This window comes from Phalaenopsis equestris, unplaced genomic scaffold (assembly GCF_001263595.1).
Source record: "Phalaenopsis equestris unplaced genomic scaffold, ASM126359v1 Scaffold000347, whole genome shotgun sequence".
NCBI classification, from domain to species: domain Eukaryota; kingdom Viridiplantae; phylum Streptophyta; class Magnoliopsida; order Asparagales; family Orchidaceae; genus Phalaenopsis; species Phalaenopsis equestris.
In genome coordinates, this window is record NW_018164789.1 from 476,263 (window position 1) to 488,333 (window position 12,071).

The following is a 12,071-nucleotide window of genomic DNA, read 5'->3' on the forward strand; positions in this document are numbered from 1 at the left end:
AATTAGGTATCCGTTCTATCTAGTTCGATAATCAGCCAAATTGACGCATAAAACATAAAAAAGGGGCATTTACATAAATACCACACATTTCTTATGAATTTACATATTTAACACCTAAACATTTATATTTATATGCATACCACTCTGATCTTTAATATCACATCAAAAATATTATCTTCACTATCCTTTTAAAAGTGAGATACGTCTTCTTCATTCATAGGGTTATGCCACCAAGATATGATAAATGTAAATATTAAATATTAGGTGTCAGATATGTAAATACATAAGGATTGTGTGGTAAGTTTGTAAGTTTCCCTAAAGTAAGAAAAGCTGACTATCAAAAAAGATAAATGAAACATAATTACTAAATTAAAAGAAAAAATGATAGGCCCACTCCAACATAAACCTAAATCAAATAACCATTGGATCAAAGCAGAACTAAGAATTCAGAACCGCATCACAGCAATTTAAAAACATCACTAGCACTCTCAAAAACATTTTGCTTACAATCCATCATCATATAGAAGTTCATATTCATAATTATAAAAACATATTACACTGAAAAATCACATAATGATGTGGAATATATATCATTGAAGTAACACAATTGCATGTACAAGGGCTACACAAACCATTGAAGAAAGATATTTTCAAAATCCATTAATACCTGACTTTATTGATGGATGAAAAACATGAAAAGCCGACAACACTTTTAAGCTAATCAAATATTTAGAATAAATTAAATGCTATGCAAAGAAGAAAATTTGATGAACCAACAATCAGCCCCCCTTTCATCAAAGTTATATATACTGACTATTGGAGTACTCCAAACTAGAGCTGAAAATTACCAGAATCATTCAAGGCTTCCTGCAGGTTCTTCACAGCACCATCATAGCTCAGAAATCCCATGAACCAGAACTCATGGTTGTCAACTGACACAATCTGAATATATTTTTCTGCTGGATTTGCTTGGCTTGTTGAAGGATTGATGGATCTCAGTTGGCGCAGAGGAATAACAACCTGGAAAGTTCATAAAAAAATGGGCATCAACATACATACCACCCAATTCCTCTGTGTGTGTGTCTCTCTCTCTGTGTGTATATCTAACACCTAAACTTTGATTTTTATGTTTATACCACCCAAATCTTTCATATCACATCAAAAATACCACTACTTTAACTTTGAAAAAGTGAAATACAACTTTTCCTTCATAGGTTAGGTGGCGTGTATATAAGAATTGAAGTTTAGGATTTAGATAAGTAATTACATAGGAATTGAGTGGTATGTATGTAAATCTTCCAAAAGAAAAAAAAAAAAACTTTAGAAAGAAGTATATCATACAAAATGCTGAGGATAAACAAGTTATATCAGCTTAGAAAGGTAGGAAAAGATTAGCCTTGTTTGGCTAAGAGCTAGGTGGGATCTAATCAGGATATTTGATGACATGCAATGATAGAACTAGGATTTGTAAGTGAGGAGGGTGAAAAGACGAGAAAAAAATTACCACAATGATATTGAGGGCGAAACTTCGATATTATACAGTTACCTAATGAAATAGGACTTTTCTCAACATGTTTCCTCCACTATTGACGAGAAAGAAATTAAATTACTCTAAAGCTTTAAATTTACAAATTCTCATTCCATTAACATTGATTTAGGGAATTCCGCCTTATCGAATGAGCATTCTGAGGAGTCCTCACAGCCTCTGCTCTTTATTCTCTAAAGTTGCTGTGCCGCCCAAGTCGTGGTCCAATATTTCATATAGAAAATGTCAAAAATAAAGACCACTGCTCTTCTTCTCAAGATCTGTTGTCTTACATTAATAATTAAGAGCATTTACATACGTAACACCCAATTCCTATGTATTTACATATGTAACACCTAAATTTTACTTTTACATTTATAGCACCTAAATGTTTCATATCACATAAAAAATGCCACCATTCTAACTTTTAAAAAGTGAAATATACATGTGTATGCATAATTAAGGTGGCATGTATGTAAAAAATGAAGTTGAGGTGTTAGATATATAAATATGTAGGAATTGAGTGGTATGTATGTAAGCCTTCCTATTAACTAATGCAATACGATTTTTTGTCATGTTACCAGGAATTTCATACTCTAAACAAGTGGCGCCATGCATGTTACTCAGATCAAAAAGGCAATTTGTATGGATGCATCACTGCTAGTCTACGAAATTAAATTTCCATGACCTGAGAATTTTTTGAAACAGTAAACAGAAGATCAATAATGCACATGAAACAGAACATTTCAATTTATATGTTGTAATTTGTAAGTCAAAACATGACCCCACCTCATTTGCACGTTAACATACAGGTTTCTGTGCTATACGAACTATACTTATAAACAACAGAAGTTCAGGTAAGAAGAACAAAATTAAACAAAGTGAACTTCAAAGAAAGAAGCCATAGAAATAATTAATAAACACAAAGACCAAGTAAAATAATATTTTCTTAAAACAGATTTAATTGGGAAAACGATAGAGGATGAGCATCACTAAGAGTTGCGTAGCTTCAATTTGTATATGGAGATACATAGATTTGGATCATGGAAATGAAGTCTTTGCCAATTAAATGATAATGCAGTATATTTCAGTCCCACTACAACCCCAAACTCTTTTAATAACTTGAGGCAAAAGAAAGAAAATTTGCTTTATAAGTTTCTTTTAAAAAAAATACCCTTAAGTTTACATCAACCATGTTTAGGTTAAATCATGAATTTTTCTCTAAAAGATGCTACAGTTAAGACAAAGAAAATGAACAAATAAACTGAAATTTAGGTGAAAAAAGGTACTTGCTTTGTAGTAGCTCCATTCGGTTTTTTCTGCAATTGTATAAGAAAGAGGGTTGTCACTGCAAAAGGCCAGCTTGGCAGTAGAAAGGTACAAGGTTCCCATAACAGGGCCAGCTGATGTTGACAAGTAGCATGCATATGACTTCTTAAGCTCTTCTTCAGGAAATGAGTCAAAAGTCTGTTGAAAAATCTTCTCGTAACCACCTTCAGCAATAACTTTGGTTCCTTGAGCTACCCTCCCCAAGGCAGCATCAGCAAAACTAGGTCCTGTTTTCACTGTCTAACAAAAACCTATTTAGCAGACATTAAAGAAAGTACAACTAAATAGATAAATAAATAAACCTTGCTGCAGAATATGTAGGCATAATCAGTGAAACTGAAATTTTAATGGATGAGCGTGCGACAAAACAATAGTAATCTAACAAGAGTGTTCAAAACACAAAAACTTAGACTTCTATCTATCTATTGTGGGCTCTAAGAAGTCACGCCCCGGACTCTCGTTGTATTGAAAGCTATTTTTTTTTTGTTTACTCCAAGTCAAATTTTCAGAAAACAGATTGGATTGTAGATAAAACACCATCCAGAGATTGTCCTCATTCTGTGAGAACACTTTGATATGGGGTTTGAGGTAATCAGAGATCAACGACAAGGCAACACAATTGATTAGATCTTCTAAGCTACTCGAGTCTTCCAAATTAGTTTGTTGAAATAGGCAAAGGTATGGTCATATGGTACTAGTGACAGAGTGATGCAAGGTCTATGCACCAAGCTGTTGGATTAGACATCCTGAGCTGCTCAACTCATTACGCCAAATTGTCATATATTGAGCACCTAAATTCTATCTTCAAAGAATTGTTTAAGCATGATAAATAATAGCATAGTCCAATTTGCATGCTTCAGTTGGACTTCTGTGGATAACTTTTTCAGGACATCTGCTAAAACATTTAGCCCCATACAAGACACAAAAATATAAGCTAGAAGTATTAGATAAATAATGGAAAAATAAACAAAATAAAATCTATAAATTTGGGTCTCCTCCAAAGACTCACTAGTTTTATAGTCATTAGCTTGACCCAAATCGAAATAATTTGATACAATAAGAATGATGATGGATTTTTTATGATTAATTCTAATCCTTAAATTTTATTAAACCAATTTAAAAATAAGACGCAGTAAGATAAGTTATCAAAGTTTTTCATAGGGTGTAAAGGGCTGCAGTTTTAGTCTAAATTTTTGGCAATGGTAGTGATGACCAAATCAGGAGTCACAATTACACCCAACAGAAAGAGAGGATTATGCCATACATTGAGAGTGGGGACCATCAACAGGGATTATTATCAATAAATAGTATTATCAAAGGCTTCAGAGAAGGTACCATCGAAGCTATCAAATAACAAATTGGTGGAGGCATCATCAAAGGTGGGCCAATGAGGGTGTTGATGGAGAGTATCGATGAAGGCGTCAACGAAGGAGCCAGTAGAGAAGTCAACAAACCACATAGAGAGGCTAGATGAAAACATCAACAAAGTCATCATTAAAAACATTGAAGGTCATCGTGTAGACATTGATGAAGGATGCCGAGTAGAGATGCCTTGGATGTAGACATCTTCGATGGAGTTTTGTCAAAATGTAGACGTCAACGACGAAGGGTTTCCTCAGAAGCATTAGCCAAGGGGTTCACTAAAGGGATCATTAATAGAGACGTCGTTGACAAAATGAATTTTAACAAAATATTTTTGATGGATAAATCAATAATAAAGAGGCATTGAATGATTAGTAATAGACGGGGTCTATCATGGGAAGACATTAACCACAGTTGTTGGATGGAAACATTGATGAAGGAAATTAGGTGATGCCAATGGAGATTGTCCACGAAAGTACCATGAATGGGGATTTCATCATTGACAGAGGGGGATAGTCCACAGAACAATTGTAAAAAATAACATTGGGTTAATTAAAACCTAAATGTAAGACCAACAAACCCAAATTTTATGTTCAAGAAATGAAAAAAAAAAATTTTATCATAGAACAACTTTGATATGGGTGCTTTAACACCTAAATTTACGCTTGCACTGATAAAGACTTTTACTATTACAATAAGCGTCCTGAATATGTTCTAGTATAGATTATTGCTAGTATAGATGTAGTACATTTTAGAGAATGGGTTTGAATGCAATTTTAATAAAGCCAAAAGTAGTCATTTTGTAACAATAAACCTCATTCCTCATTAAATTAAGTCATCAAAGGATATTCATGAGCTAAAAATTTATTAATAAGATCAAATTTGATAATACAAGATATTGTCGTTGCTAGTGTTTATCACGATTTTGGTAAGATATATAAGATTTTTGCTTAAAAATAATAAATAGGGGTGACAGCCCTAATGGAAGGATAACTATAATAATTTATATATTTAAAACCATTTCGTAAGCCATATCAATTATCTTAAGAGAATTATAGCTAAATTCAAACTGAATTTCATACCTAAGACCTTGAATGAAATATATATTGCCAATACAATGATCTCTATGGAAGAAAATTATATATATATATATATATATATATATAAGCAAATTATAAGTACCATTTTTAGAAATATTAAGTTAATCGTGTAGATGATCTCTATAACTTATGAAAAACAAATATTGTCAGTTTAATTTATGTGTCATAGAGTTCAAGCAAGTCTTACTTCAAAATTCAAAAATCATGTAAATTAGAAATATCATGTTTAGAATTTCTAAATAAACCATGCAGATGATCTGCATTATGAATAACAAATATAGTCATTTAAATTTATGTTTCATATAGTTCAAGTGAATTTTACTTTGCCATAATATTTGAGAAAATCCGTTAATCTAGAATGTCATTACCCAGCCTAAAATTTTGGAATTACCAAGGTAGGAACAAACTATTAGAGGGTGGTGTCATATTAGTCTAACATTTATAAAATTTCACAACAATCATTTAAACATTAAAGAACCACTAAACCATAAGAATTATTATTCATCACTCAAACAGATAAAAATATCATGTTCGTAACTATGCTAAAGAAAACCCAAACACAGAAACAATATTGTTTATTACATATTTTTATTAGCTCGTTTTATTTTGTAAGCATACACTCTCATGTTAATCGTTTTATTAGTTCCTTCAATATTTTGGTCATTTCAAGTTTGAATTGTATATCTAATTGATTACTCCTTGATGAAATTCTCATTACTATTTGTTGAAACGTTGAGTATATATTGACTTTCATGTATAACTAAATAATAAGTTTTAAAACAAATATAATGGATGAAACAATAAAAATAAAAGGTCAAGGCTTATTTTGTTTATTTCCCAATGTACATTTGAATTAAGTCTTCTCCTTGGTAAGAATCACTGGCCAAATCTCTTGGTTTACATGCTAATCATGTAGACTCGCGAACCATAATGAACACACACTACACAATATGGATTTTATCACAAAGGAGTCTGAATTCTAGAACTTGGCTTTTTAACCATTCATACATTCTGGATTTAAACAAATTGATTGAAATATTTATATTGAATGAATTTTATCAAATTCATTGTTAGAATACCAAATAACCAATTAATAAAATACACTTATGAGAATTGTTGAATCAAAACAACTAAATATAGAATTCCCATAGCATAAGTGTCAATTTTCCAAGTTTCCTGGGTGTTGTTTATCAAGTGTTAAATTATGAATGTTAAATTCCTCATCAACTATTGACTAATCAAAGCCAAATTACAATTCTGTAAACAATAAGTACAAACTCCAGTTTGTGAGATCGAAAACCAAGTATCAATAAGCTAAATAATTGCTAAATATCATAGTGAATTATGCAACGAGCAATCAATGAGTTTCTTGAGCATTATCAAATTTTGAAAGAACTTTGATAAAGAAAAGTACCAAAAATCACTTTTTTATGTCGCCAAAAAAAAACGAATGAATAAAATGTCTTAGTACTTTCCACTAAAAAAAAAATGTAATTGAAATATAACATACATGAAATGCTTCCCTTCATAATATTTCTAATTAAGGCTTGTATTTGGATAACTGGAGCACCAATGATTTCATTCCTTATTCCTTTCCATTTTTCGATTGTCTTTTTTATTGATCTAATACAAATTCCTTTAACTTTTCAGCTTAATGAGTTCTTCAAATAATGCACGAAGATGTAGACCATCTAGTCTGTTATGAACATGTCCTTATGAAAAGTGCAATATTTGGATTGGAGCAACAATGATTTCATTCCTTACTCCTTTCCATTTTTCGGTTGTCTTTTTGATTGATCTAATACAAATTCCTTTAACTTTTCGGCTTTCACGAAGTTTTCAAATAATGCACAAAGATGTATACCATATAGTTTGTTATGAACATGTCCTTATGAAAAGTGCAATATGACAAGCCCAGCGTATGTAATTGAGTATATAAAGGAGGCGGTCAACGAAAATAATCACTATCTTTAATTTTGTTCACCAATTCATCATAAGATACTCACAAAGCATTAGCAGTGATATTTCTAGCAATTATAGGTAACTTGTCTTTTGGCAGCATGTGTGAACGAAGTCGTAAGTTCAACTTGTTGCTCATAATGATAGTGCACTAGTTGACTACGGAAAGTGTCATGAAAAGTCCCAATTTTAGCCAAATTGAAGTCGCCTAAGCTTCTAATCATTAGATGTTGATATCGTCGTGAGTTTCTATATTCAAAATGTTGATGTTTCAATGTCTCCACGTAATTGTATTCATCTAAATTTATGGTTGTTGATGAGTTCTAGCATCTCCATCAACATCTTTTGGTGCCTCAAATTGAGTGCATATCTAAAGGATCATTCCCCAAAAATAGGAGTTAAGGCTAGGGAGACTACACGCTCCAAACGTTTGACATTAAAAACCTTATGTCAAAAACCATAGCTAATTTTTTAGAGACTCCTCATGTTCTTCCTAGATCTTCAAAAAAAAAAAAATTGTAAGTTCTTCAATGGCTTCTGACACTAATGAATTGTGTGATGAATAGACATATAAACTCAACAAAACTTTTTATACTTCTTGGGGAAAGCTTTGAAAATCATCCAAAAAGCACTTGTTTAAATGTTGTAAAAATAAATAACCACCATTTTATAGCGTTATTAATATCCAACAAAAAGTTGTCAACACAAAGTATGCTATACTATCCAATGGATATGACCTTCCCATATACAGATCTAAGTGTGGAATCTTAAATTTTGCTAGGGGTTGTCATGATTGTTTTTCTAAGAGAATGCAATTGTCCAATAAGTTTTTTGTTTCTCAACTAGTCGAGGTAGAGGACAACCTTTTTCATTGCTACGGATAGTAGATCTTCTATGACTGAAGTTGAAGTTAATATACTTACACTTTGAGGTTTGTTTTCATGTAATTGAGTCTTGGGATCCGTATGAAATTTATATTCTCGGAGATGTTCTGGGAATTTGCTCCAATAATCCTTAATCATCTTTATAATCCTGTCTTCCACCTTTGCTATATGCTTTTTGGAGGCAAAGTTTCATTTCTTCATGTTTACTTTCTTTCTATTCTGCTGCTCTATTTCACATAGCACTTGAATTTAGTTTTTAGTACAAGTGCATGTTCACTGCATCTTACAAAATGTTGGATCTAAATTTTTCTAATTGTAACATGAGAAATATATTAATAAACACAACAAGACAAAAATAACAAAATATAAAGAGAGAAACAAAATCATGAGAATCTAGAGAAATGCTCTAAATTTTCACCATATTGTAGAATTTATTAGACTTGAGTACGAACAGCTTTGTGTCATAGGCCTTCCACCAAACTCTCTATTTATAGACTTGCACCAAATTTTGGCACTACAAGAAAAAATCATACAAAAGAAGAAAATATGTGACAAGACTGAACAACTGCTTGTTGTCAAATACATGAATCACGTAGCCGGGAATATATGGAAAAACATATTAATAATTGACTTAAATCACAGCTAGAAATTGTGGCTCAAATGAAGGCACCGACATGTTTAATCTATTGTTATGGAACAACAATTGATCAATTTGGTGTGATCAATTGTTGTAGTCTCTCCTCATGCCGAGTAAGCATTGAGGTGAATACATCATAAATCCAATCCTGAATATAAAGCATTATGGTGAGTTCATCATGAATCCCATAATGAATACATTAGAGTATTTATGAGTTCATTGTGGAGAGTTTGTGAAGGATTTGGCCCGGTCATTATAGTCCTGGCAAGTTCAACATATCTTTGAAGGCTGCATGATGACTCTGACGAGTTGCACAGGAACCTAGAGTTCATATATGGTCTGACGAGTGCATGCAAGGCCCATCAAACTCATTTTAGAATTTAAAACCTTGACCCGGTTTGGCTCAATCCAATATCATGAAATATTTGAATACATATCCCAAAAGTGCACAAGGATAATTCAATTCATGGCTACGTAATGGAGAATAAAACGAGTAAAGTAAATGAACAGGAAGATAAACAGGAACTTCTTTAAGCAAAACTCATCCGAATATTTCAACTCACAGTGCTGCCAAAAGTTTCCAGCAAGATCCTCCGTCTTCTTCGCAGTCTCACCCAACATCTTCCCCCACTTCCCCAGCACTTCCTTCACTGATTCCATGGTATCTGGTAAATGCAATCTTACATCAACCCTACTTTCCGAAAACATTTAAAAACCTTAAAAAAAAAAGAAAATCTCACTCTTAGAGGAAAACGGTGCGGGGTTGACGTAGGGATTCCCCTCCGTCGGTATGGAGGTACCCTCGCGTTCAGCTGCGTCCCACGCAGTTGGCGGCGGCGACGGCGCTTCCCTGACCAGATCGCTGCTCCAGCTGACTGATTTGGGCGAGGAACTGGACGGAGGTGGAGGAGGGTGGTGGACGTCAGCGTGTTCGATCTTAGGGCATGTTGCGTGCTCCATTGATTGTCCTCTAGTACCGGCGCCGACGCAAGCGCTATCTTCAGAGGACGCGGAAGCGGTTTTCGGGCCGGAGCGATCCGCGGGGGTCTCCATGGTCGACGCCCTCGCAGCAATCGAATACCTCCGTTATTCCGGTCTGCTGTGTGCCGATGAATCTACTTCCGTTTTCCAAAGTTACTAATAATATATTATCACGAGGAATTTTGCATCAGCAGACCTACCTTAATGAAAAAAATAATAATAATTTAATATTTAGGGGTCTGTCTGTACACTACATTTAATTGGAGTCCTCAGACAAAACTACATCAGGGAGTCTTGACACAATATTATTTCATTAAATTTTGAGTTAATTTTTTTTCGAGTCTCAACTAGAAACCGGTATCTCTTAACAATCATAATGTTGAGAGGACTGAATTCAATAAATATAACTTCTAAGATCATTAATGTTTGAAAATTGATTCATCGAGATAAGTTCGAAATAAATGAGTCGAGCTATGAGTCAAAATTCTGAATTGAATTTTTTTCGAGCCGATATTAAGCCGACCCTACTTGGGATTAAAATCGAATAGTAATTAGTTCTGGATGTGACTTTTATGTCGAAGCTCCTTCAAATGAGCCCTTAGTCATAGTTCTGAGGGAGCGAAAGCTCTTTACTTTTTCTTAAGATTTACATGCATACCCTCAATTCCTATTTATGTATATATCTAACACCTAAACTTCAATTTTTGCATACATGCCATCTTGCTTATTCATGAAAATGTAAATTTTACTGTTTAAAATTTAAAATGATGGTATTTTCTATTTGTTATGAAAGATATATAATTTAGGCTCAAACATAGTACGGTCTTGAATATAATTAATTATATGTCATCCACACCATAAAAAACATTTTCATAGTTATCTCAATATAGACATTCCCAGGCATGACTTGACATGGGCGTTCGCCCTTGTAGGTTCGCCCTTGTAGGTTACGGGTGAAATATTCCCCAGAAATATAATATTAATACTCATCATCACCAAATATTTAGGGCTGAGAATTTAGTTTGAAGATCGGTTTTTTTTTTTTTGATGACTTAATTATTGTTGTTCTTGAATTTACCGGCATTCGCCCTTGCCTGTAAAGCCTCATATGTATCAAATCTTGAAGAGAATAGCTTCTTGATCGAGTTAAGAAAGCACTTCAACATGGTCGGAGTTGAGGGAGCACACATTACGATGAAAGTTGTCCTTCATACTAGAAGCGGTTCTCAAATAATTGATATATGAATGAAATGTGGGATGACAAACCCATAACAGTCGTGCCCAGGATGTTAACATAAACAACCCTTCGAGACTACAGTGAAAGTTCCCCCAGCCTAGAAGTAATCTTCACAGACTTTGTATATGAATGAGATGTGATAATACAGCCCCGCCACAACCGTGCCCAAAATATCAACATGAACGACTTTCCGAGATTGCAACAAAGGTTGCATCTCACATCAAAGAATACAAAGAAGCACAGGACGCCTCAAAATTTATGACTGTTTCAATTAAAATTTCATTTCCATAGACGACACCAACTTGATGCATGTCCGAAGATTTGCAATAATGCAGTATAGTACAAAAATCTAGCACACACAAAGACATAAAAAGAGTAGCAGGAGGAGACACCTCAATTTTTTACATGAAAAACCTTAAAAATGGGAAAAAAATCCTGGAGCGTTGACCTGTTGAAACAATTCACTATGTAGAGGTGAGTACACAAATACACTTTTCTACTAAATTAGGGAATATGAAATTACAAAGTTGATGTATAACGATATTTCAACAACAATAGTTGTAACAATTCATAAAAGCCATAGTCAATTGCTATGAAGAAGGTAGTCTATTGTGAATGTTGTAGACAATGGTTGCAATGTCGACATATTGCATAGGTTGTATTTAAATATCATAGTAGTAGTTTGTCATGTAGATCGTAGATGATTGCTTCAGGGTAGTCAGGTGACCACAAGAGCTGTAATAGGGAGATGCGGAAGCTATGAGCCAAGTAGGCAATAGTTGGTCACATAGGTTACAACAGTGAGTTGCGGTGAAATTCATAGATCATAGAGGGCAGTGTTGGGAGCTACATGAGTTGTTGGTCACTTAGGCCGTAGTGGCAAGCTACAAGGAGAGAACTTCAACGGTCCGGAGAAAGTCATTGTATTATGAGTATGAAGAATATAACTAGCAAGGTATTGTGAGGTGTGTTCTTACACAATTTTGGGGTGTGTCATTACACTGTTTATAGAATGTGTTGTTACACCATATGGGGGGGGGGGGGGGGGGGGGCCTGA

General features: G+C 33.8%; 1 protein-coding gene across 2 annotated transcripts; it reads right to left on the minus strand.

The window, feature by feature from the left end:
• Nucleotides 1–575: 575 nt before the first annotated feature.
• Nucleotides 576–9,935, minus strand: LOC110026051 (GEM-like protein 1). Of its 2 annotated transcripts, none has more exons than XM_020726820.1 (4): nucleotides 9,537–9,935; nucleotides 9,360–9,461; nucleotides 2,819–3,090; nucleotides 576–1,020 (listed from the first exon to the last, which is right to left on the minus strand). In XM_020726820.1, the coding sequence occupies exons 1-4, from the start codon at nucleotides 9,847–9,849 to the stop codon at nucleotides 832–834; spliced, it is 876 nt and encodes a 291-aa protein (XP_020582479.1). In that variant the 5' UTR covers nucleotides 9,850–9,935; the 3' UTR covers nucleotides 576–831. The 2 variants fall into 2 exon arrangements, with proteins under 2 accessions (XP_020582479.1, XP_020582481.1); XM_020726822.1 differs by having other exon boundaries at nucleotides 831–1,020; nucleotides 2,815–3,090.
• Nucleotides 9,936–12,071: the final 2,136 nt, after the last annotated feature.

Bases quoted from the DNA above. Each gene is read 5' to 3' on its own strand.
- LOC110026051 (XM_020726820.1), bottom strand. From the start codon at position 9,849: ATGGAGACCCCCGCGGATCGCTCCGGCCCGAAAACCGCTTCCGCGTCC. The intron at 9,462-9,536 runs GTGAGATTTTCT...TGCATTTACCAG, and splicing joins CGCACCGTTTTCCTCTAAGA to ATACCATGGAATCAGTGAAG. The intron at 1,021-2,818 runs GCAAGTACCTTT...TGAACTTTCCAG, and splicing joins CCGAATGGAGCTACTACAAA to GTTGTTATTCCTCTGCGCCA.